The following is a 24,536-nucleotide window of genomic DNA, read 5'->3' as shown; positions in this document are numbered from 1 at the left end:
GCCAGGCCGAATCACAGACCCGCTCCCCGCCCCACCGCGCACGGACTCACTGTATTGCTCCGGGAGCAGCAGCGGCCGGAAATAGATGGGGTAAAAGGCCGCCCCCACCACAGCCACGAAGCCGCCGAAGATGCCGAGCGTGCGGGACAAACCCGCCATCGCCGCCACCCGCCACCACCCGGAAGTTACGCGCAGCGCTTCCGGGAGACGCCGGAAGCAGAACAGTACGGCACCTGTGGACCCCGCCCCTTCTGACACCGCCCCTTCTGATCCTGCTTAATGAGGACCCCGCCTCCTTCTGGTTCCGCCCCTTTGAGCTCCGCCCCTTTCTGGCTTCGCCCCTTCTGACTCTGCCCCTGTGGCCCCGCCCCACCATCTGTCCCCGCCCCTTACTGACTCCGCCCCTCTTGGCTCCGTCCCCTTCTGGCCTCGCCCCTTTCTGAGCCCCCGCCCCCTTTCGGACTCCGCCCCTCTATTGACTCTGCCCCTTCTGACTCCTCCCCTTCTCGTACCGCCCAATGAAGACCCCTCCCCTTTTGACCCCGCCTCCTCCGGCTCAGCGCTCCCACGGCCCGGCCCGCTCGCAGCGCCCCCTCGCGGCGCGGCGGGTCCCGCGGCCGTGGGCCCCTCGCGGCTCAGCCGGGGCGGGGAGGGCCGCGGCGGCCCCGCCCCCCGCACCTGCCCGGTGCCGCCCCCAGGAACCCGGGTCCGCCGCGTCCACCCGGCGACAGCATGCGGGCCGCGGCCGTGAGCCCCGCACTCCTCCTGTTCCTCCTCACGGTGAGTGGCGGCCCCGCGGCCGGCTGGGCCCGAGGCGGCGACGCGTTAAACGGCTTCTAGAGGGGCCCCTCCGCTCCCGCACAGGCGTGAGGGCGCCCGGGAGGGGCTGCTGTGCCTGCCCACGGCAGCGCGGTTGGAACTGGATCATCCTTAAGGTCCCTTCCAACCCAAACCATTCCATGGTTGCAGCTGGGGGAGCTCGGGAAGAGCCCTGCCTGGAGCCCCAGGCGAGTGCGAGAGCGGCTCCTCATTGCTTCTGCAATAGCGTTATCCTGAAAATTGTTACTTCCCCACCAGTTGCATTTGCTTCTAATGGGTTTGGGTTTTTTTTCCTAATCGTATCCTGGGCTGCATCAACAGAAGCGTGGCCAGCAGGGCGAGAGAGGGGTTCTGCCCCTCTGTTCCTCTCTTGTGAGGCCCTACCTGGAGTATTGTGTCCAGTTCTGCAATCCTCAACGTAAAGAAGGATACTAAACTGTTGGAATGGGTCCAGAGGAGGGGCACAAGGATGGTCAGAGGGCTGGAGCACCTCCCATACGAGGACAAGCTGAGAGAGTTGGGCTTCTTCAGCCTGGAGAAGAGAAGGCTCAGAGGAGATCTTATAGCGACCTTCCAGTAGCTGAAGGGGCCACAAGAAAGCTGGGGAAGGACGTTTTACAAAGGCTTGTGGTGATAGGACTAGGGGCAATGGGTATAATCTGGAGAGGAACACATTTAGACTAGACATAAGGAAGACCTTCACCATGAGAGTGGTGAGGTGCTGGCACAGGTTTCCCTGGGAAATTGTGGCTGCCTCATCCCTGGAGGTGTTCAAGGCCAGGTCAGATGGGGCCTTGGGCAGCCTGGGAGGTGTCCCTGCCCGTGGCAGGGGGGTTGGAACAAGATGATCTTTAAGGCCCCTTCCAACTCTAACCATTCTATGACTTGGGCCAACTCCTTCGGGTTCCACAGGTCTTAAGAAAAAGAACAAGAAAAGAACTTTTGACAGCTTTTGTGGCTATGTTATTGTGGTGCAACAGATTTATTAGGCCCTGTGAATGGCAAAATAGGCTTGTTTTTTGCAGAAGAGAGTGGTTGGCAAAGGGAGCAGCTGGCAACAGACATGCTTATTAACCCTGTGATTACCAGACTCTAAGGAGATTCTCACAGGTAATGAGATTCTGACTTGTGACAAAAACACATATAAGCACACACATAATTGTTTAGTCATAAACCATCGACCAAGTCTGAGACTAGAAATGGATCCAGCCACACTTGGGCTCCTCTTTGAGGGGATGCTGAGAAAGCAGGAGGGGTCCATTTTCAACCTCATGACTCGATGGGAGGATCTTCTTAGCCACCTGTCAGAATCTCACCTGTTTAAATGGGACAGCTGCCTCCAAACAACATAACCTCTTTGTCTGTCCTGTTGAATTCTGCCTGGTTTATGTTAACATTTTGAATCTAGCATAGCTGGCCTCTTTACTGTGCTGGGAAACTTTTGTATTTAAATCTCATAATCACACTCATACAATCCTTTCATCCTTTCTCTCTGTAGTCCAAGATTATGTACAATTAACTGCCTTGTCTGAGATAACGCGGAGGGCAGAACTTCAGTTCCTTACCAAGTAGAAACATTTAGATAATACACACCCTGTCCAGTGCACTGAGAGCACTGTGTAGAGGCAACCAGCTGGTAACAGGCTCAGATATGATCTGAAAGAGTTTACTGGCAGCAGTCAGGGCTTTATCATTGTGGGCTTGCTCTGCCTTTGCATGGTCTTTGCTCCTTATTGGAGGAGCTTCACTAAAGTGTCTGTTGGTTGGGATGTAGCAGCAGACGCAAACATGCTTCATGCGGTTTTGGAGCTCATGTCTCAGCTAATACCCAGACACCAAAGAATAAAAAGAAATGTTTCTGGAATAACTCTGTGGGAGCCACTTAGCAGGATGGGATCTAAGGGAAAAGCAGTAAGACCATCACAACTGAAGCTTACCTAATGCATCAGCAGTCACGGCACATTGTGCTTAAGTGCCCTAGGAACATCATGGCGTTTGTTTTACAACGAACTGGATTTGGGTTGCAGAGCTTACCACCGTGGGATCCCCACCACAAAATTTCTGCCATTCCCTGGAAGTTGGGTGGCCACATTCATACACTGCTGCTTCGTTAACAAACTGTGCCAGACCCAAGCTGTCTTTGCTGGAGGTCAGCTCCCATATCTCTGTGTTGGATAAACTTTTGAGAAAATTGAGAGCTGGCTTAGTGTAGTTTGACAGTAAACGTGTGTACGTAGTAAGCACATAATGACACCACAACACTTCATAGTGCCTCCCTCTTAGACTTATTCGTTTTGTGGTAACTTTAATAACCATCTTCCTCGTGACACAGCTCCCATATTGCAAGGATTAAGTTGTTACAAGTGCTCTTTATTTTAAGGTAAAATAATATTTAAGGAAGATGAGTGATAACTGTCAAGCAGAAGAGGTTTAGAATAGTTTGTGGTTGCTGCTGTATGCTTTTTAATGCTTTTAGAGGTGTCTATAGCCAAAGAAGCATTATTTAGGGAATATAAAATAATAGTATCTTTGACAAGTCAAGCTCTTAAAGATTAGTATTAAAATTAAGATTCTCTCACTGACTTTTATATCGATATTTGTGCATGTGTGTTGTTACATGTTATGTTGGCAACTTTTCCAATGGACACCAGCCTCCTATTGCTATTCCTTTTTTAGCCCCTTCAGTACCCATTGTTTTTACAGTATCTTTTATAGAATGCGAAATGAGGCAGACAGGAAGGCTGTCGCTTTGAAGAGATTATCTCTTGTGGAATGCCTAGATACTGACATTGTGGAGTGTTTTCGTTTTTATAGTATTTTATGTGTTCAGAGTGCATATCTGAGTGCTCACACGTGTTTATCGGTGTTCAGCATCACTGCACATCTGCTTTCCACTGTCTGTTGTCAGACATAAGAAGAGAAAGAGTACTTGGTTGTTCTTGTGGAAAGTGGCTTAAGCGACAAGTTCAGAAAGACCTAGAAACAATAAAGAAATCTAATTCTCTAGAGTTACCCAGTTACCAGCAATTATATCCAGCTTTCTTATCTGAAAGTTCCCTCATTCAGTTATGTCTTTCAGCTTAAAGTCAAGGTCTTGTGGTGAATAGTCTCTTCTATGGACAGTTGTGTTCCACTTGCAACCCTACAGCTCTTTTGTGCTTTTAAGGAGGCAGAGATCCAGCGGAAAAGTAGCATTTCATCACATATATAATCCAAAATTCTCATCTATAGGAACAAGGAAGTAATATAGGTAAACTTAGTTTTGACTTTTCCTAATATTTTCTCCTCCACAAGTTTTTGCTGGCTTGATGCTTTTTCAGTGTAGTTCTCAAGAAGTGCCAACATATTCTTAAGAAATAAAAAGCAAATAGTTTAGCATTTGGGACTTTTACTGATTCCCCATATTGGATCATGGGCAAGGTCTTGTCCTGCAGTTGCATAACACGTAATTATGATAGGTAGAAATGTGCTAACAACTTGGCTGAAGCTTTTAAATATTATGAGAATCACAGTGAAAGAGCCATCAGTCCAAGGTAGATATCCAAGATAAATTTCAGTTCCAATTGTTTAAGTTTAGCAAAGTTGAAAGTCATCCAGGACAGATCTTCTTATTTTAAGCAGTCTTAACCACCAGGTTCCCTGGTAATCCTTAGTGACAATTCTGAGTATTTTAGATGGATCAGGGGACCTGGCAGTAGTGTTGTGCTGGTGGCTGGGCTTCTGAGCTGAGTAATCATCAGTATCCTTGGCCGTGCATCAAGCCGGACATTGACCGCAGAGCAGAAAGAAAAGAACCTGTTTGTACCCTTAAAGACAAAAACTTATGCATGGGGGATAATCCTGGTGTTATATCCAAGCACTCACTCTTGAAGTATATTATAGTGTACTTAGCTATTGAGAGTAAAAACTAAGCAAATGCTGCCTCCTGGTCTTGCTGCTCAGATCTGGAAGTCTGTCTTCAGGACAGGAATGTAATAAACTCCTAAATGTCTTATGAACATGAATTAATCCTCAGGAAACCACTGCAAGCTGCCTTCATTGTTATTCGGCTCTTCCAGTACCTGCATGGGAGGTAACAAAATTAGGTAACTCTAAAAAAGAGATATAGAACCATCAGGCTGTGCCAGCTCAAGTCAACGAGGATACGATGACTAAATGCCGGTGCATTTTAGTATATACTCTTTAGGCCTGGTCGTAGGAGTGTATGTAAATAACATGACGTGCAAGTCAGTGTATTAGACTGGATTCCGCTTGCGGAAGGGCTGAGGGATACACCCTGCAAATACAGTTTTGTTTGTACAAGCATGCACAACTTTGAGGACTTGATGTAGGGAGTTGTTACCACCAAAACCTGATGGTAGATCTCCAGTAATCCACATCTGCTTGCACTGTGAAAGGATACTGGTATTCTGGAGTTTGATTGTGGTTTATAAACATTCTGCTTGTGCAGTGTTCTGATATTGCTGTGAGTACATTAGCAATCACGTAATCTTAGATTCTCTGGTTAACGTGTTTTGTTTGGGGTTTTTTTCAGAATTTCGTGCCATCATTTGGAAAGGAGACATTACGGACAACATTAATTACTCCCCAGCTTGAACATAACATGGATTATGTAGACTTTATTCATTTAAACATTTTACAAAAGAAAGTTCTTAACAATTCTGAGGTTTCAGTTCAGTACTTATGTTCTAAGCCTTGTGTCATCAACTTGGAAGCAGTAGCTTCCTCTGAGTTCAGGACTGGTATACCAGTGTATAGAAGGAGATGGAAGGATGAGAACAACCTTTATGTTAGCAGAACCCGGCAAGTACATTTGAAATTTCCAAGCACCATGGTTTACAGAGATGATTATATCATCAGAAACTCAGTAATAGTGCACAGTGTGATATTATATGCATGGATTAGTCACAAAGCAGCCAGCAGCTATGATATCGAGCAGAATGAAGACTACCAGGATGCAGTTGCCAAGAACTACGCTTTTTTAGAAGCAGTTCCACCTTTTGAACGCCCATATAAGGACCACAAAGTTTGTCTTCAGTGGGGTGCTGACTATTTGTGGATGCTCCGGGCAAACAAGATACCTCAGTGTCCTCATGAAAGCGGTAGGTGTGATGTCACTTTTTCCCCCCAAGGAAACTAATGGAATCCCAATAACATCTTTGGTTAGCTGTTAGAAAGTACGTAATTGTAGTAAACAGTAAAGGTTATGTAGAGTGATTTACTTGGCCAACATTGTGTAAACTTCATAACTGGAGTTAGAGCTGCAAGTGTCTGAAGTTGTGATGTCCTTCAGAGTTGGCTTGTTTTATCACAGCCAGCCTGGAGATTTGTAGCAACATTGCTTTCTATTTACTAAGTGTATTCAAACAACTTTGTTTGAACCCTACCAATGTCAGTGGATGTCATTCCTTTGTCTTCAGAGTGAGTTGTTCAGTCCCCTAATGCATTATTTCAGGGTTGGTCCTGCATATCATAGAATGGTTTGGGTTGAAAGGGACCTTAAATATCACCCAGTTCCAAACCCCCTGCCATGGGCAGGGATACATCCCTCTAGACTAGGCTGCTCAAGGCCCCATCCAGCTTGGCCTTGAACACTTCCAGGGATGGGGCATTCACGACTTCCCTGGGTGACCTGTTCCAGTGCTTCACCATCCTCATAGTGAAGAATTTCTGCCTAATATCCAATCTAAATCTTCCCCTTTCCAATTTATAGCCATTCCCCCTGGTCCTAATAGTATATGCCCTTGTAAAAAGTCCTTCCCTAGCTTTCTTGTAGGCCTCCCTCAGATACTGGAAGGCTCCTATAAGGTCTTCCCAGAGCCTCTTCTTCTCCAGACTGAGCAACCTCAACTCTCTCAGCCTTTCCTCATAGAGAGAGGCTCCAGCCCTCTGCTTGTCTTTGTGGCCCTCCTCTGGATCTGTTCCAACAGTTCCATATCCCTCTTATGTTGGGGATTTCAAAACTGGACATGATACTCCAGGTACAAGAGCAGAGTAGAGGGGCAGAATCACCACCCTCGACCTGCTGGCTATGTTTCTTTTGATGCAGCCCAGGATATGGTTGGCCTTCTGGGCTGCGAGAGCACATTGCGGGCTCGTATCAAGCTTCTCATCAAGCACTCCCAGGTCCTTCTCTGCAGGGCTGCTCTCAGTCACGTCATCCCCCCAGCCTGTAGACTTCAGGTCTCAGATTGTCCCGACCCAAGTGTAGGACCTTGTACTCGGTCTTGTTGAACCTCATGAGGTTCATAGAGGCCCACTTCTCCAGCTTGTCCAGGTCCCTCTGCATGACATCCCGTCCTTCTGGTGTGACAACTGCACCACTCAGCCTGGTGTCATCTGCAAAGTTGCTGAGGGTGCACTCGATCTTACTGTCTGTATCATTGATGAAAATATTAAAACAGCACTGCACTCCTTAGGGACACCACTTGTCACAGGTCTCCGTCTAGACATAGAACCATTGACTAGTACTCTCCGAATGTGACTATCCAAACAATTCCTTATCCACTGAACAGTCCACCCATCAAATCCATATCTTTCCAATTTAGAGAGAAGGGTGTTGTGGGGGACTATGTCAAAGCCTTTATAGAAATCCAGATAGATCACATCTGTTGGTTTTGCTGTGTCCACTGCTGTGGTCACCCCATCATTGACTACTAGGTTGGTCAATGTGATCTCTGACAACAGTGTGAAACCTCTTATGCATTATCTGATTGTGTTATAGGGAAAATGAAACAGCAGGAAATAACATTTTATTCAAATTTTATTTTTAAAAATAAGCTGCTAACAAATTGTTTGGGGTTTGGTGAACTAATTAACTAGTTATTAATGCTTATTCTTTAGCAGATTAAGAGAGATTGTATTTTGCAGATGATGTCCAGATTCTCAACTTCATATACGCTTCCAGTGGGGAGAAAACAGGAATCATAAAGAAATTCGAACAATTTGAAAACCGAGAACTTGAGATGGTCAGGCAACATCAGATTGATTATCCCTTGTAAGTATAGGTAAATAATTGAAGTGGGCTGTAACTGATTATTGAAGGCTATGGAATGTACTTAAACCCTTAGATTATACCACAAATTAAATGAATACTGCCTACTAGTTTGAGAAAAGGCTTAAAAGGAAACTAGTTTGCTATTCCTTCTGTTTTCTGACTTCAGTTTTGAAGGGTGTTAAACTAAGCCTCAGAAAGATAATATCTAAGAAGTACCAATAGTAGATGTAACTGGACTGGTTGGGTACAGTTAGGAGGGTAAGTTAGCCTATACATGCTGTCATGACCAGACTGCTGTATTGTGACTAGTTAGATGGAGGTTTTCTGCATTACAAAGAGATCTACATTTCAAATATCATTTGCAGAATAAGTGCCAAGTAGGGTTACCTGCAAGGGCAGGTTGTGTGAAGCAGCTTTTTACCTATGAATTCACACTCTAGTTCATTTTGCAGCTGGCAAGCCCTTAGTGATACCCCCTGCCTAGATAAGTCCTCCAGCTAGAGCTTGTACTATTTTTTTTCATTATCCCTATGTAAATTCTCCTCGCTGGAGAGGAGTAAAGCCCCTTAGCTCCTGCATGCTATTCAGTTACAGAGAAATCACTCTGGGGAGATCATCTTTCTCTGCTCTTCTGCCTCTTCCCAAAATAGTCATAACTCTTCGCTCTTATTTTGCAACTTTAGAGGAAAAAGTATATGTAGAGATATGTATTTATATATCTCCCTTCCACCAGATGCTGTTACCCCAGCAACACTGCTACAGAAATGGGAAATGATCGCAGGAACTGGAACTTGCCTGCTGGTTTGTTTGGCCTGTGACCACAAGCAGAATGCCAAAGACTTGCCAGATAGCACCAGTTGCATAAAAATTACTAGCCTTCAATCTTTAGCTCTGAAGACATAAATATAGAGCAATTTTTAGTTCCTTTCCTGTTCAGGATGGGTATCCTTTGCTCACCAGCATGGTTTTATTTTGCTTCTGGCATGAGACACTGGAGCTCTGGTTGAGAATATATGACATGAATTTTTGCAGCTGTCTACCTGCTCCACACAGTGCCACCCTCTCTTGCCTTCGGGTCGTGTCTCCAGTGTTAACATCAAGCTTTGCCTGTGTGTTGTGGTTGTGTGACACCCTCAGGTAGCTCTGTTAAGAAGAAGAAGAGAGCTTTGCTTCAGCTGTCCATACATGAGCAGTGATTCCCCACTGCACCAAAAGGCCAATAGAAGCAGTCTGATCTAACCAAAATTGCTTGTTTGGCTTCAGTCAGGGATTTGTAGAGAAAGAGGCCTGGGGATAGACAACTGTCATTTGAGGCTGTGGACAGCCTGCAGCAAAGACAGAGTGGGACAGTAAGGGATGACGCGTGCTGTATGGCATTCTGCAGTAGTGGGGGATGTGAAATGAGTCAGCATTGTTCCAAACTGTCCTAAGAAATTTGTACAGAACAGTTATGTACTCAGACTGGCAATCAAGGATTAAATGGAGACTGCAGCATATGTTTGCTATATTACCAGAGATGACAGATGAAAAGAGCAATATATAAGCATAAGGAGTGTTTCTGGAAGCACAGTGTTTGCCTATAGGCCATAATAATCAATTTACAAGTTATAATGATTTACAAACCCTTCTACCTCACTCATGTACCATCTGTGGAAAATAAGGTGTTATTAGCTATTTAAGGTGTAGACTATATTAGGTAAAACGTCACCATTCTTACATTTTTTTTAAGCAAGAGGGAAAGTGTTAGGCTTCCAGGCCTACACTGGTTTAGTTTATGATAAGACAGAAGACACTGTATGTTTAGCAACTTCTTGAGAGTGAAGCAAGGCAAGCTGACCCAATTCTACAGTATTATAAGCAAATATTTACGTTTTTTCTTAATTATAGAAATAGAAAATTTGAATAATATCTCCTTGTGAAAGTCACTAGGAAACGCGAACTTAATTATGAGAGATTGTAATACTTGTCATGTTTGCTGAGTTGTGCATTGGAGGTAGAGTTTCCAAAGGCATTCAGCATTGGCTTAACTGCTATGAAGATGTTATGGAAATGAGTGGTCATGTTCCTGTTAACAGCAACAAAACAGATTGGCACACTTCTTAAATACTGTGGTATAAATTCTGCTTTTACTGCCTCAGCCATCTTTGTACAGAAATTTCTCAGCAGATAATGTTACCAGGTCTTAGGGTTTTTATTTTGCACTGCTCCATGGTTTGCACAGACTCCACCTTTATTTATTCTGTCAGAGCTCTGTTGCAGATATTTGTACATGTCTGTACTACCCAGAGGCTGGCTTCATTTTTGACTGCTTCTCCCAAGCACGTTTTCACAACTGCCATTTGGTATAGAAGACACAGCTTAATTTTTGCTGGCTTCCACAATCAAGATTACAAGACCAGCATTTGGAATTTTGTATGGTAGCCTGCATGCTGGAAGTTGGCTCCAAGTTGTCTCAGTTGTGTTTTCAGTTCACTGTTGATGTGGGATCTGGCAGTAGCTCTGACCCAGCATTCTGGAATTGATTCAGATAGCATTCTCTTACTTCCCTTTCATGTCAATACCACAAAAGTGCACAGTGGTTTTCACTGTGGAGGATGTGTTTTGTTCTGCAGATGACATGTGAAACAGGTTTGCTAACTTAGAGTGAAATGCCTGCTTTGCAAATTATATAGGGACATTTTTCATCAGGAGTGGAATTTCTATTTATTTTTGCTCATACAGATTCACCGTTTCAATCTGGCTATATTTACTCCATCACTGTGAAATGGATCTGTGTGGTATACTCTATTTTATTGACCGGAAAGAAATGTATAGTACTCCTGCTGTATTTCTAAATGAGGAAGGTAAGAGATATTCTCAACAGCGTTCGGAAGGGGTATAATGTAGTCTTTATATATATGTGCTTAGGAATAACATTTTTAAGCGTTTTATTGGACCTATTTTGTGAAACTGATCCCTTGCAAAATGCTTCTTTTTGATTCTAGTGTCTGAAAAGGGCATTAATAGGGTACATTAATACCGTGAGATGGAGAAATAGTTGCATAGCATCTAATGTTGGACAACATCAGCAAACGTGCTTTGTCGGGAGAATAGACTGAATCTTACAGGTCAGGAACATACACTGGGATTAAAGAGTCTTATCTCAATGAACCAGTTCCATTATTATTACTGAAGTATTTTTTGAACATTGTTCTCATATACATACTACATGAAATTTTTTTTTAATTTGGGATAGCCTCAGAAAAAGTTCAAATGATTCACGGTCTTGCCTGTATTCCAATGTTTAAGAAGCACAGTCTCTTTCCATGATCAAAAAATAACTGAGAGAGAGCACTTTATTAGTCTCACAACACTTGCAGTAGAGGAGCATTCCTCCCAAAGGAAGTAGCTATTTAAAGTGTGGACTCTGCTGGGGAGAACTTTTTTTTTTACTGGGGAAAGCTTTTTTTTTTTTTTTTCAGAAGGAGAGCCCGTGCTAGGCTTTTCAGCTCTTCAGCCTCTAATAGAGAATGAAATTCAGCAGCTTGGGGCTGCCCAGCGGGCTCACAGAGGACATAAGCGTGCAGAGTTTTAGAAGTGCACACCTGGCTTTCTCATAAGACATTACGTTTTTTCCCCTTTGCAAGTTTCACAACTAATCTTTTCCTCTCTGTTATTTTTGCTATTTCTCTTTTCTCTGTCTTGTAACCCATCTAGATAATTAATCTGTCTGTTATAAACTGGATGCTTTTCTTTGAAGAACAAACAAAAATGGCAGTTCAGCTGGAAGTTATTGGCTTGTTCTGAGATTTTCTTGTAGAGGTTCTAAGGCCAGTTTTATTCTCAGTGTTATACTAGATTATAATAATAGCCTGTTCTGCTCTTAAGAGCTCAGATCGTGAGTCTAGCTTCTGCAGGTCCAAGTAGTGGAGGGTAAATTCGTTCTGTACTTGTTCATTGCACTTTCACATACTAGCAGTCAAGTGTTGTGTAGATACCACTGCCTGCTGTTCCCCTCTGCTGTTTGCTGCAAGTCTCATCTGCTTTCTGGTGTTTGAGATCAACTGTGGCGCCCTCCTTATTTGCCTTATGTTTAGCGTGTTTGAGTCTGTGGTTTCATGTGGGAGCCTGGGCATTAGCATCTGAAATGTGGAGCACTTTTCCTAGGATTCTGTGAGAGCTGATGTACGGCTTGGTGAGTCCCCAGATCTCTGTTGGTGATGAAAAGGATGAAGAAAACAGAATCACTATGAATAATGTATTAGGAAACCCATTCTTAACGTTGATATTTCTGTGGTGGTTATTTCCCTTTTCATCCTTTGTTGCTCTGTTAGGTTATGTCCATATTCAGATGCACCTCATGAGAGGAGATGACCTTGCAGTGAAAACTAGCTTCAGCCTTCCTCTGAAACAGTGGTTTCGACTGGATCTCTCTTTTAAGGGTGGACAGGTATGCATGCTATTTACAGGATCAAGACTGAGATTTGTCTAATTTGATGGTGCCTCTGACAAACCCTTTAGCAGCTGAGGCTGAGAGAAATGATGTAGTTTGTACATGCTCACTTATCAAAAGAATGAAAAATCGAAAATCAGAAATTGGCCAGAGATATTCAGAATGTCCAACTTCAGGAAGTCAACTTCAATGCTTAAAATGAGAGTCTAGAATTACTGTGTATTCAGTGCATATCCTGGTGCACAGCTGCTCTCCAGAGACTTTATTGACTGTACAGGCAACCAGGACTCCTGACCTAGATACCCTATCTAGATACTTTAAGTTACATGGTGCGCCCTAGGGACTTCACATATAGAGAGTCAGGTGTTTTAACATTCTGATAGGAAAATATAAGTGTCTGGGCTTCCGTACAGTAGCATGCCACTTGCCTAGATATATAAGCCAACAGGAAGCATGTGTCATTTCCAAGTTTTGCATATTTGACCAAGCAGGATAATATTGACTACCATTAAAAGACGAGTATATCTTACACTATCCCTCTGTAGTAGATGAAATACATATAATTTACATTTTAACAGATAGCAATTGTTTTTTCACAAGAACCTTCCAAAAGCAGCTGTGTAAACAAGTCAGTCTCCCTGCCCAAGTTCTTGTCTGTACCTCCAGCTGTTAAGATATATGTGAAAATAATAAAAAAATCTTTTTCTCAACGTCTTTCTGCTTGAAAGCAGTTGAATAGGTTACATTCTGAATTGTAAAAGTAATTGCTCATTAATTGCAAGAACAACTAAGCAAATTTAAAGTGTGACTTAAATGGCTAATAAAGCTGAAACAATGCTGTACTTTGAGAGCAATGTACAGGGTAAACTACTGCTGTTCCTTTTGCACCCCACCCTTATTTGAGTAAATAAGTGGTGAGCAGACTGATTACCTTGCAAGAAAATCAGGTAGAAACGTATTTACTTTCCAATATGCTTTTAAATATGTTGTTTAAAGGACAAGTGGAAAAAATGTGTTTTATACAGTCAAAACTATCTTTTTCTGCTTGTTTAAATTGTAGTGATTATTTAAGTTCATGAGAACGTGAAAAGCCTATGGATTTGGAAGCTCAGCTTCCAGTCCAAATGTAAAAGTTACTATCAATATTGATACAGCGTGTATGAGCCTTGTGTTGTTGGAAATGTGAGGCTTGCTTGTGTGATTAGATTAAGAAAAAATATTCTTTCATCAGAGAACAGAGTGAAATTATTCAGGTATGAGATAGAACCTGTGGTCAGGTCAATGAATTTTTACACCTGGACAAAGTAAGGGAGTCAGGAAGAGTTTAATTAGCGCTCTTGTGGAAGGAAGAGGAGGTAGGACTAAACTTAAAAATGTGGTACTTGGAGTCATTCTCTGGGATAGTTAAACCCTGTAGTTCAGTCTCTTCTCATTGACCTGTCTTAAGTTTTTAAATGCTATGATTCTTAAAAGAAATAGAAGAATCTCCTTATTTAGGCACTTATTTCACTTCCATTGGTTACTTAAATTTAGTCCAGTGCTATCTTAGGCAGACTAGGTAAATAAGGGAAGGTTTGTGTCTGTTCTTCACCAGTAAGAAACAGTTTCTTAAGATCAATATTCTCTTCACTTAGTGCTCTGCTATATGAAAGCAAAACAGCCTTTCACACCAGAAGAATGAGAGCTTCAGCAAAGTACAAATGTGTTATAGCTGAACGCAGGAGTGAAATAGATGAAGTAGGCAACACCTCTGCTATTTTTGCTACTTTTCACCTCTGGTGGTTGACCAGGACAGACCATTGCCAATGTGTACCATGAAACTCTCCAGACAAAACTCAGATACGTGACATCATCTTCTTCAGTGCAGAAGCTGTAGTCTCCTGAACCATAAGTTGAAGTAGCTTAATAAACGTACTTTGTAATTTTTAATCTATTATAATTAATATTTTGTGTTCTTTTAGATAGAAGTGAGCAGTGTTGGGAAGAATTTGAAAAGACATCATCATCAGTCTTTTACGTAAGCAGCATTTTCCCCTTTGCCAAGTAATATGTGTGTATGTGTTTGGATATAGAAAAAGTGAGAAGGAGGACACAAGTTTTTATCCGAGATTCCAAATGATTTTCAAAATGTCTGTGTTCTCTTTCCACTCCACACTCTCAAGACCAGTTTGCATTACTGTGTTTACATTGAGCATATGCGCTGCACAATCTAGTACTGGAGTTTGATAACCCCTACTAGAAACTGATTGGAAGGTCAGTGGCATTAGGATCAGTCTTCCAATGAAGTCTCGGCCTTACTGAGGTCAAGGGAAGTTTTGCTGTTGCTGGAGCTAGGATTTCACCAGTGAAACTGTCACCTGCTTTGCTTAGGCAGAGCGAAATTCTACCAAAAATGTTCTTGCCCAATCCATTATTCTAAGCAATTGAATCGTGTAGCCTTTTTTTTTAAATAAATCATTAATTATTCTCTTTCCCTCTAATTTAAGATGGGCTCTTTCTTGTGCAACTATTTTTTAAAAACCCTTTTAATATGGAACTATATAACAATAAATTGCATGGCAGGCTTCAGTGTTGTTCTTTTTCTGCTATGGTTTACAAAGCAGGAACTGTGAATTTATAGATAGTAAGTACAGGAGAAAGCTAACTTAAATTTTCACATGCCAATTTTAGAAAAGTACAGGAGAAAGATGGAACTGAAATCTCTGAAGTTTTGTAATAATGCATAGAACTCTGGAAGATACTTACAGTTCAGAAAAATAAAACACTCTGCTGGTTTAAATCACTATTAACAAGGGATTTGTTAAATATACTCCAGAATTTATCACACTGAATTGCAGAGTAGATTTTGAGAGTAAGCAGGTGAGAAAATGAAAAGATACTGGCAATGAGTTTAAGGCTGTCAGTTACTGAAATTCTGAGATATGAAATTCTTTTTTATTTTCATAGCACCTCTTAGTAGCTAACTTAATTCTCTTTCACATTCTCAAGTTTTAGGGAAGATTTCTATTACGATGACACTGCTGGGTACTTTGTCCTTGGAGGCAGTGGATATGTAAATGGTATTGAAGCATTCTTTGGACCTGTGAAATACTATCGTCTTAATGTGTTGGAAACAGAACAGGTAAATAAAAGCAGTATTTGGAAATGTTTTAATGTGCTATAGTAGCTCTATTTTGTTTTTTCTTAACTGAATCTCTTACCAAGTGATAAACTTCTGTGAAGCGTAATGATACCTGGCAATACGTGGCCAAAATGTGTTCACTTTCTGTTGAAATCTGGGAATGTTAGTTACCAATTCATATGCTACAAGATAAGACTTTCAGATGTGGCTATGTAAAACAGTGTTCCTAAATCTATACTTAAGTAAAGACTTGTTTACAATATTGCTTTGTTTCCCAGAGTTTTTGATGATACATTGTTGAATGCATTTGATTGATTTATGTTTTTGTTTAAATTGGTGGTAAAAAGGCAGATAGGCTTGGTCAGTCCTGGAAGTTCATACATGGTTTCTTGGATTATGCTGACTGTTTAAAGTCATGGTCTGTTGTGGCCAGCATCATGGTGTCTAGCATATTAGCATGATGTACTAGATAAGATGATTGTGAACAGCTTTTTTGAAACAGTCTGTTTCCTTTTGTTATTTGCCTACAACACTCCTTTCTAGCAAAGCACAGATGACAACAAATGCTATAAATGCCATTTATCTATCATTTGCCTTTTTATAGATTTCTAACCCTCTTCATGACAAAGAAACAGTGGAAGAAATAGAGCTCTACTACAAGAGATGCATGGACATTCAAGAAATAGTTTATGAGTACAGATATATCATAAAGCAAGGCGAAAGAGCACAAAGAAATTGTAAGTGTTGATATATGAGATATGAATTTTAAACTGTTGTCTTTGGAGACCTGTTTTCTTTCCTTTTACCAGAATCTGCCTAACAATCATCAAAAGTAAATTTAAATTCATCCACAACTAGGAAAAAGGCAATTTGAAGAATTTAGCCTTGTTACTGGTAGTTAAAACTGTGGGTTTGTCCCTGCAAAGACTTTAGTGCCATGGAAAAAAAAACATAAATCATGTTCTTGATACTCTAATAAGACAGGTGCATAAAGAGACAAAGAAACACCTTCAGGCTTACATGTCGGCTCTTTAGTTACCTTTTTTTCCATTTCATCCCCAAGGGACTCTGAAGGCACATGCATTTTAAGCCCTTCCCCAAAAATAGGTGGGTTTTGCCAAAATTTCTCTGCCACAGTTGCGTATTGTGCAGTGATTGGCAAGTACATACCAAAGCAACCCCTTTGATGAAAGAAGAGTAACATAGCTTAAATATGTGCTGAAGACTAGCTTATGTTTCCAGTTAGAATTCAATCGCATGTGTGACCAGGCTGTGGAAGAGAGTGGAAGAAATCTTGTGCATTTGTAACTGGCCTGCGCTAGCTGTATGAGTTTTTATCACTACTTTGTGTTAGGGATGTGCTCATCTTGTCCATGAATTTTTGGTTTACCCTAGAAATACTTTTTTCCTACCAGAAGCTTGTTTTAAAGACCAGCTAAACCAGCTTTCATCTCTTAATACATTGTTTTCACCAGGTTACTATGAAAACTATTATTTGGAGCAGATTCACAAATACGGAGAAAAATCCAAATGTGATGCCTTCATGTGGGAAAAAGAGCTCAGGAAAAAGTACCACACTTTATTCAAACTATTGCAAGAGATGGATTTTAGTGCTCCAGATGGTAATCACATTTTATTTTATTGTTCTTAAGTAAGTCCACAATATTTGCTGTGTAAGTTAGTATGCTTTGACTTCAGTACCTGTTTTATACATTTTTTTCGTATCAGCTAACTTGGTAAAGGCATGTCATCTGGCTTATATGTTGTGTTGCAAGTGAAGAATGGTTTATTATGTACAAGGAAATAGAGATATTCTTACATTTGTAGTGTTTAGTTAGTTTGAGATGGTCTTTTTGGATTTTTATTCACCTTTCCTATTCAATAGTACCTTGTTTCTCTAGGAATTTTCATTGTCTGCATTGAGAATACCACTTGACATGAGAAAGAACAGAGTCTGATTCAGTCCCAGTAAGTTAAGGAAAGGAAATCAGTTCCTAATTTTAACTCTTGGAATAACTGTGTGCCCTATGTTTTATTCTTATAGAAGATGGAAGTGATACAGTTATAGAAGTTGGCCGCAGGATATTTGAGAAGGTTGCAAAGGATATATCCAGTGCTAATGGCCTCAGCAATATGGGCTCCTCTGTCCCTCTCTTAATGGATTCCAGTTGCTGTGGATACCATAAGTCTTCCTACTTCCTTGCAGTTATGTTTGAAACAGGGCTTGGTGTGCCTATGGACAGTAAAAAGGTAGTATATTTAATATGTTTGGTTATGTCTGTGAAATTAATTACCTTCAAAGGCAATTCAGAAATGTGATGAATTTATGATCATTAGAAATAAAAGATGTGAAATGGCCCCCAGATCCGGGCTGCAGTTGAAGAGATTCCCCAATACAGCTACTCCTAAATAGCTGATGGCAGTGAAGTCTTTATGAAGTCCTGATGGCAGGAATCTTTATCCCGCTTATCCAGAACAAGGAAATCAATGATTTGGTAAGACCTGAAAATGGTTATAAAGTAAACAGTATGGGCCATACTGCATTTCCCAGTCACTGAGAAGGTAGGATGAGGGAATAACCCTTGAGTCACACAGTCATTTGTAGATCAACATGAAAAATGTCTCACATCAGGCAGATCTGAAGTGGAAAGTTTGCAAAATAAAGTCAGGAGAGAAGTCCAATGGTAGAATGTGCAAAAAAGTGACACTGAGTATATTGTGCTATAATACTTATGATTAAAGATCGCCAAAGTAGAGCAGTTTTCTTTTGGAAAAAAAGACTGACAGTGATTCAGCTGAGCAACTGCACAACACGTGAACTCCTGACCTTTCAGGCAGGTTGCAAGTAACTGAAATGTTTCCATGTGATTGCATTGCTGAGTCAAATAAAGGGGAGGTGTTTATATATCACTGGAAGAGGGCTACACTGAAATTGCCAACAGATATTTAGTAGTGGTGTAAATGCTCATAAAGAGTAGCAGGTCTTCCTAATGTTGTTACAGGGTAGTAAATCAGAAGAACCCCTGAGAGACTAATCTGAGAAAGAGCTCAGTCCAGTTTCTCAGACATAAGGAATCTTAAACAGGAGCCTTTTTTATATCCTAATTATGGAATATACCTACTGCTAATTATGGAGGCTAGCTAATTTATTTATTGGATCCACTTCAGATAGTGTAGGAAATAATTTAATATCCACTGCAGGTGGGCCCCCACTGTTTTCATTACTGTTCAAGTGAAAAATAACAGTAGTGCTGAAAATGGATTTTGGCAAATGTGTGGTACTTAGACTATCCCTAGCACCAATTAAGGTGCAGCTCACAGGAGATTTTTGTTGAAACCTTGTTACCCACAAGTCCCATCCTTCTAGTCCTGTCAGATCCTTAGGGCAAAATTTGCAAGTGCTGTTTGTTAGCTTCCATATGTTTCCACTGCATTCAGTGCAAAAACTCTACTTGACATCAGTGAGAGTAGTTAAGTCACTGCTGAGTGTGAACAGTATCAGAGTACAATTAACACTATAATAAAGTGGCATGAAAAATTGTTGCACAGTTAGTGGTGGTAGACTAAGTGCAATACTCGAAAGGTATTCAGAGTCTAGTTTTGCTTTCAAGTTTTTTATATAAATATAGAAGACATTTTAACTACTTTGGACTGTGCTTGATTCTGTAACTGTATTTATGTGGTATGGCTAGTATATCAGCTACCAGAAGGAACATTTTTTTCCCTGTAAATCTTAACCAAAGTACTGAACTTGTGAGATATGCAGTGAATTCACTTTTGTTTATGTCTGTTGATTGTTTTCCAGGGACTACTGTATAGTTTGGTTGGCGCTCAGGGGAACGAGAGACTTGCTGTGATGAATCTTGGCTATAAACATTACCAAGGCATTAATAACTATCCTCTTGATTTGGAGCTGTCGTATGCTTATTATAGTAATATTGCAATAAAGACGTCATTGGATCAACACACTATAACAGGGGAACAGGTAAAAGAGTTTTAAGAGTATCTGAGTTTTTGTGTGCAAATGACTTTTTGTATATTCATATTATAATAATTCTGTGTCCAGAACATTTTTGTCTTGATTCACAAATAGTAGCTTATCTGATTGATGTCCCCGCCCATGACAGGAGTGTTGAACTAAATGATCTTTAAAGGTCCTTTCCACCCAAACCATTCTATGATTGTTAACAGAATCCCCCAAATTATATGTAGGTATCATTACTTCATTTCTTAGCAAGGGGGTTACCAAATCAAAGATAGGCTCAAATCCTCAGAATTGTCCGCAACACATCTTTAAGTGAAGTCTAAGTCTTATTCTTGACCATAGTCCTCACTCAGACTTTCAATTATTAATATAGTTGGTTATGTTTATTGGGCAACTGATCTGCTGTTTCAATAGCCAAGCATCATGAAATTCATGCAAAAGATTAATTCTTCTCTCCATACTTACACTTTTTCTATAATTAAACATAAATATTTGGCTGTTAAATAACTATTTGATGAGATAAAGTTTCAGTAAAATTATTTTAGAATGAGCTGCTAAACAGGAGGTAACACAGGTTTATTGGTAAAGAATACTTAAATTAGGCTGGTACTAGGATCTTAGGTTGTCAGAAAGAATGGTTACTATACAAAAAATAGAGAGGTTTTGATTGCTGAAGAAGTAAAACCCAGCAGGCAGCCACCTAGATAAGTGTGCTATAAGGCAGGTCATCTTCAAGCTTTCTGCCAGCCTTTTTTATCTTATAAGGCAGATTTCAATAAAAACTAAAGAGTCTAAAAAGTCTTAAAAGCACTTTTCTTTGCCATTAAGTGCATTTAAAAGTACAAAGGTGAGATTTTTTTTTCAGTTGTTGACATCTTGGCATATCTTCCCAGTGCAGAGTGGACTCAAAGTTTTGTAACAAAGCAGTAAGTGTTTTTTACACTGATATAAGGATGTTTGTTATGCAGTGGCCAGCAGCGGGGTGATGAGAATATTAATACCCAGAACTGATTGCTTATTTTTAGGTATAAACAGGGAATGGGGAACATTTTCATTTTGTTGACAGATGTATGAGTTTATTGTGTAATAATTTTTTTATTCACCTACTCTTCAGGCATTTGTTGAAACTATAAGGCTGATGGATGATGAACTGCTAAAATCTCAAACAAAAGAAAATGGTGATGTCTTTATGTGGTTAAAACATGAAGCAACAAGAGGAAATGCAGCTGCACAGGTATAAAGTAACACATTTCTCCTTTATTGGTTTTATACGCACGTCAGGTACATACATATAAAGACTGTGTAGGGAAGTTGTGAAGGAGAGCAAAGCAGACGGTTGTTTCCTTATTCAACCCAGAATTGCTTTTTTTTTTTTTATGAGCTTGAACTATTTGCCATGTTTCTATTTGATAATATCCAGTCATCACGCAAAAAGCCGTAACAGCGATGCAAGGCAAAAGGGAAGAGTAATCAAGGCTCATCAACTGTCTTCTCTGGTCGTTTTCCCTGGGTTTGTACTTGACATAGTGCAGTTACTGCTGCTGATCTGAGACCAGCAGTGATGTGTTGTCATACTGAGCTGTTTCCATGCATCAGATCTGCCTTTATCACTGACCTCTGTATTTAAATCAAGCCAGATTTTTGTGGTACTGACAGTGGTAAGTTATAACCCTGCTGTAGATAATAACAATACATTTCACCATTGAGAAGTCCTGTGAATATTTCTGATAACCAGTGGTTTTCAGACCGTTCTGGTCACATAATTTCTTCACTTATTTAAAGTCCCTTTAAGCTTGCAAAAGTTTGCTCCTGCAATTCCAGATTCAATACTAGCATTTATAACATCATTATATTGTTTTCTTTCAGCAACGATTGGCTCAGATGCTGTTTTGGGGCCAACAAGGAGTAGCAAAAAATCCTGAAGCTGCAATAGAATGGTATGCAAAGGGTGCAATAGAAACAGAAGATCCAGTATTAATTTATGATTATGCCATTGTGTTATTTAAGGTAAGTCATGTTTCATATTTTCACTTAAAGAGTCATTCCTGTGACATGTATGTTTATAAGTTATCTGCAATGACACATCGTGAGAGTGTATACAAGTAAATTTATTACTCTGAAAATTAATCGATAGTTATGAAGCTAATGTTGATTTTTACCAGATATGCACAAAATTTTAAAGAGCAAGTTAAAAGCAGTTTAGTCACTGTGTTCCTAGCCAGGTCCAGCATCAAAATAAACTGTGGATCCTAATTTTTCCTAACTTCTTGTCCCCTCAAATATCTAACCAGCTAATAAGCATAGGCCTTGGTGTAGAGATGCAGGTGAAAGTTCGATTCTTTTTAGAATGAACTGTATGAGATCTCTTGAGAATTTTTTTTTGGGGGGAGGAATTAATAATCTCTGCATGCAATTAGTTTTTCCCGGCTAGAAGCAGTAGACAGCAGATGCTAAACTCATGTATAACCCCTACCTGAGTCAAATTAAGTTATATCAGCTAAGCAGTGTCACCTGTAAGACATTCAACAGTACTAAAGGTTAGAGATACTAGTGAAGAACTAGTAAGTCATCTTCTTCTTGCTTTCACAGTGGAGGGCTGTTCCCAAAATGCTTTCTTAGGTTTTGCTTGTATTAATTTTGACAACACATAGTCTGTTTGACCTGTTTCTGGAATTAAATAATATGGACGTGATCAGCTTAACGTCTGTGTATTTCCTCAGGAGGCACTCTGACATCCTTTTTAGGAAAGCTGAGAGCTCTTGCTCATTGCCAAATTGTGACTAGTCGATGCACTTTTACATGCTATTCATTCTGCCTTAGTTGCTGAAAATTAAGGATCTGTAATATTATTTACCATAAAAATCACTTGGATTTACTGGTGAAATGTTTTTTTCCTAAACTGAATCATTGAGATTTTGTAAAGCTGTGAATGAAGGGTAAACACAAAGCTGCTTTATTTTTGTTGTTGCTGTTTAAAGCTGAAAAACATGTGATAAATAGGCTCAATGTTAAAATGCATTTTGAATGTGTATATGCAAATTTTTATCAGCCTGTATTCTGTGTTTATAAATGAAGGATGTTTCACATATACATTTTCTAGGGCCAAGGTGTGAAAAAGAATACAAAACTTGCCTTGGAACTGATGAAGAAAGCAGCAGCCAAGGTAAAATGTAGTGAGTGTTTTGTCGTAGAAGTCCCATACCAGGTGCCAATAGTAATGAACTCTGATTTATATAAAATACATATTACTGTAATTTGTGTAAATACTAGTAGGTTCTCCCAGTATCTTCACCATGAGTGGTAAAAGCCTTATTTTCCCAAGCTGGGAGACCAAACTACTCAAAATCAGCCAAAGTTTCTATGGAAGAGAAAAACAAATTCTCTCTACTTATGTCTTCTGGAGCTTGTTAGTAGTTAAGTGACTTAGAGTGAGTAGTTGATTCAGAATATGTTTTTGCCTCATTTTCCTAAGCATTTTCTTCTAGACCACACTAGGTGTATTTTTTCACAGGAGTGCCTGTCAAGTTTGAGCTTTTGATGAAGTTATCTCTCCAGAGTCAGGTAGAGATGATTTATTGGTATAGAGTAATTTGAACTGCTGGCATCCTTACAACCATCATGTGAGCCACTGGTTTAGCGAACGAGACAATGACTCATTGCAGCCAAAATAAAAACTATGTCCCGGGAAGATTTTTGTCCTTTTAATCCATAATTATTGAGGCAAAGATGCAACTTATAATACGTAGTGCTGTCTTAAGCAGATCTGTATAGTGTTGGTCAAATACATTTTGAAAACAGCATTGTGAAGTTCCGTGTTCGTTGCTTCCTGTTTATTCTAAGGGAGATGTTTAGATGTTCTAGTTTAAAAGTGGGGTTTTTTGATTGCTAGTCCTGTTGGCCAGGTTCTGGGAGTGCAGTTATTTCCCCAGTTTCTTCTTGCCTTTAGCATATCCTCAGTTCCAATGCAGATGCACAGGAATAGGTATCACATTTCAGCTTTGCAGACATGATGGCTAATAAGACAGTTGAAGTTTGTTCGTGTCAGAAAGTACAAATCTGAATGCAGAGACAGCTAAGACTCTGTGGACTAAGACGACGCTGGAGTCTTACTTCTTGTTCTCAATATGATGCCACAAGGAAGAAAAGCATGAAAAAGCCAGCAAACCTTTTTATCCCTTCATCACAGAGCAGCATAATTTTGGCTGAACCCATGTGCCAGGCATCTAGACAGCAAGCTCAGAACAGCACCCAAAGCTGGGCAGCAGATTGGAATTGTGAAGTGAACCAAAGCAGAATTAAATGTGTGACCCGAGTCTGCTCTTTTCCTTCCATAAGGGCTTGCCGCAGGCAGTGAATGGATTAGGATGGTATTACCACAATTTTAAAAGAGACTACAGAAAAGCAGCCGAACACTGGTTACTTGCGGAAGAACTGGGAAATCCAGATGCATCATACAATCTTGGTGTCCTTTATTTAGATGGGATTTACCCTGGAGTACCTGATAGAAATCAAGTGAGTAAATATTTAATAGTACTATTTCTTATATTAGGGCCCAGTTTAGGAGCTTTTGCTTCACTCTGGAGACTGTTGTGTTCACTCTAAGTCAGATTTTGATACCTTTTACCACAAAAAAGAGTGCTGCTGGGGTATTCAGTTAAATTACTTAGAGAGTTGTGTCACTCAGATATCTTAGTCGTACTTATGTGTGTGTGTTTGTCTCCCTTTAATATAGAAATGAAGCAGGTGCAGGTTTAGCTCCAGAGACTGCCTCTGGTTTAGCTCCTTCCAGTGACACCAGCCAGGATAGTGTGTGTTCTCACATCATGTGATCCTTTCCATTTCCCTAAATTTTAGATTGGAAGGGATATAGGGAAAGGTTCCACAATAGATGAAAACAGCAGAACCTTGTCCCTAAACTCAGGAACAGCCATGCTTCATTCACATAGCTTCTGTGAACCTCAGAACTGCAGAAAAACACCTTCAGACCAGACTTGCATGTGTAACTGCTTAATATAGTTCCGACAGACTGCATTATTTTGATTTGTCTTTCTGTGGCATGGTTCAATTATTTAATTTTGCACAATGAGAAGAGTTATTTTCACTTAACAGGAAAGGTCTACTTTGGTTATATTTCTTTTAATTAACTTTACAAAAAATGCTTTGCAGTAGTTCATGACCGACA

The 24,536-nt window shown here is 40.4% G+C and overlaps 2 protein-coding genes across 3 annotated transcripts in view; one reads left to right on the top strand and one right to left on the bottom strand.

Moving 5' to 3' along the window:
• SMIM20 (small integral membrane protein 20) overlaps nucleotides 1-235 on the bottom strand; it is a 36,918-nt gene extending 36,683 nt beyond the window's left edge. Inside the window, exon 1 of one of the 2 annotated variants that reach the window (XR_008449609.1) lies at nucleotides 51-235. Coding sequence is in view for 1 of the 2 variants with exons in the window: in XM_054064977.1 (XP_053920952.1) it covers nucleotides 51-159 (109 nt within the window). In the remaining variant the exon portion in view is untranslated. The remainder of the gene's footprint in view (nucleotides 1-50) is intronic. The other variant, XM_054064977.1, reaches the window with a different exon arrangement.
• Nucleotides 236-594: 359 nt separating this feature from the next.
• The window catches only part of SEL1L3 (SEL1L family member 3), a 37,662-nt gene continuing 13,720 nt past the window's right edge, over nucleotides 595-24,536 (top strand). Inside the window, exons 1-15 of the mRNA XM_054066074.1 lie at nucleotides 595-780; nucleotides 5,354-5,921; nucleotides 7,690-7,816; nucleotides 10,538-10,659; nucleotides 12,130-12,245; nucleotides 14,210-14,265; nucleotides 15,237-15,369; nucleotides 15,974-16,106; nucleotides 16,845-16,991; nucleotides 17,414-17,619; nucleotides 19,175-19,354; nucleotides 20,469-20,588; nucleotides 21,221-21,361; nucleotides 22,455-22,517; nucleotides 23,690-23,866. Of these exons, the coding sequence (XP_053922049.1) occupies nucleotides 733-780; nucleotides 5,354-5,921; nucleotides 7,690-7,816; nucleotides 10,538-10,659; nucleotides 12,130-12,245; nucleotides 14,210-14,265; nucleotides 15,237-15,369; nucleotides 15,974-16,106; nucleotides 16,845-16,991; nucleotides 17,414-17,619; nucleotides 19,175-19,354; nucleotides 20,469-20,588; nucleotides 21,221-21,361; nucleotides 22,455-22,517; nucleotides 23,690-23,866 (2,337 nt within the window). The 5' untranslated portion in view covers nucleotides 595-732. The remainder of the gene's footprint in view (nucleotides 781-5,353; nucleotides 5,922-7,689; nucleotides 7,817-10,537; nucleotides 10,660-12,129; nucleotides 12,246-14,209; nucleotides 14,266-15,236; nucleotides 15,370-15,973; nucleotides 16,107-16,844; nucleotides 16,992-17,413; nucleotides 17,620-19,174; nucleotides 19,355-20,468; nucleotides 20,589-21,220; nucleotides 21,362-22,454; nucleotides 22,518-23,689; nucleotides 23,867-24,536) is intronic.

Source organism: Cuculus canorus, chromosome 4, assembly GCF_017976375.1.
Source record: "Cuculus canorus isolate bCucCan1 chromosome 4, bCucCan1.pri, whole genome shotgun sequence".
Classification (NCBI taxonomy): Eukaryota; Metazoa; Chordata; class Aves; order Cuculiformes; family Cuculidae; genus Cuculus; species Cuculus canorus.
This window is presented reverse-complemented; position numbering and strand designations above follow the sequence as displayed.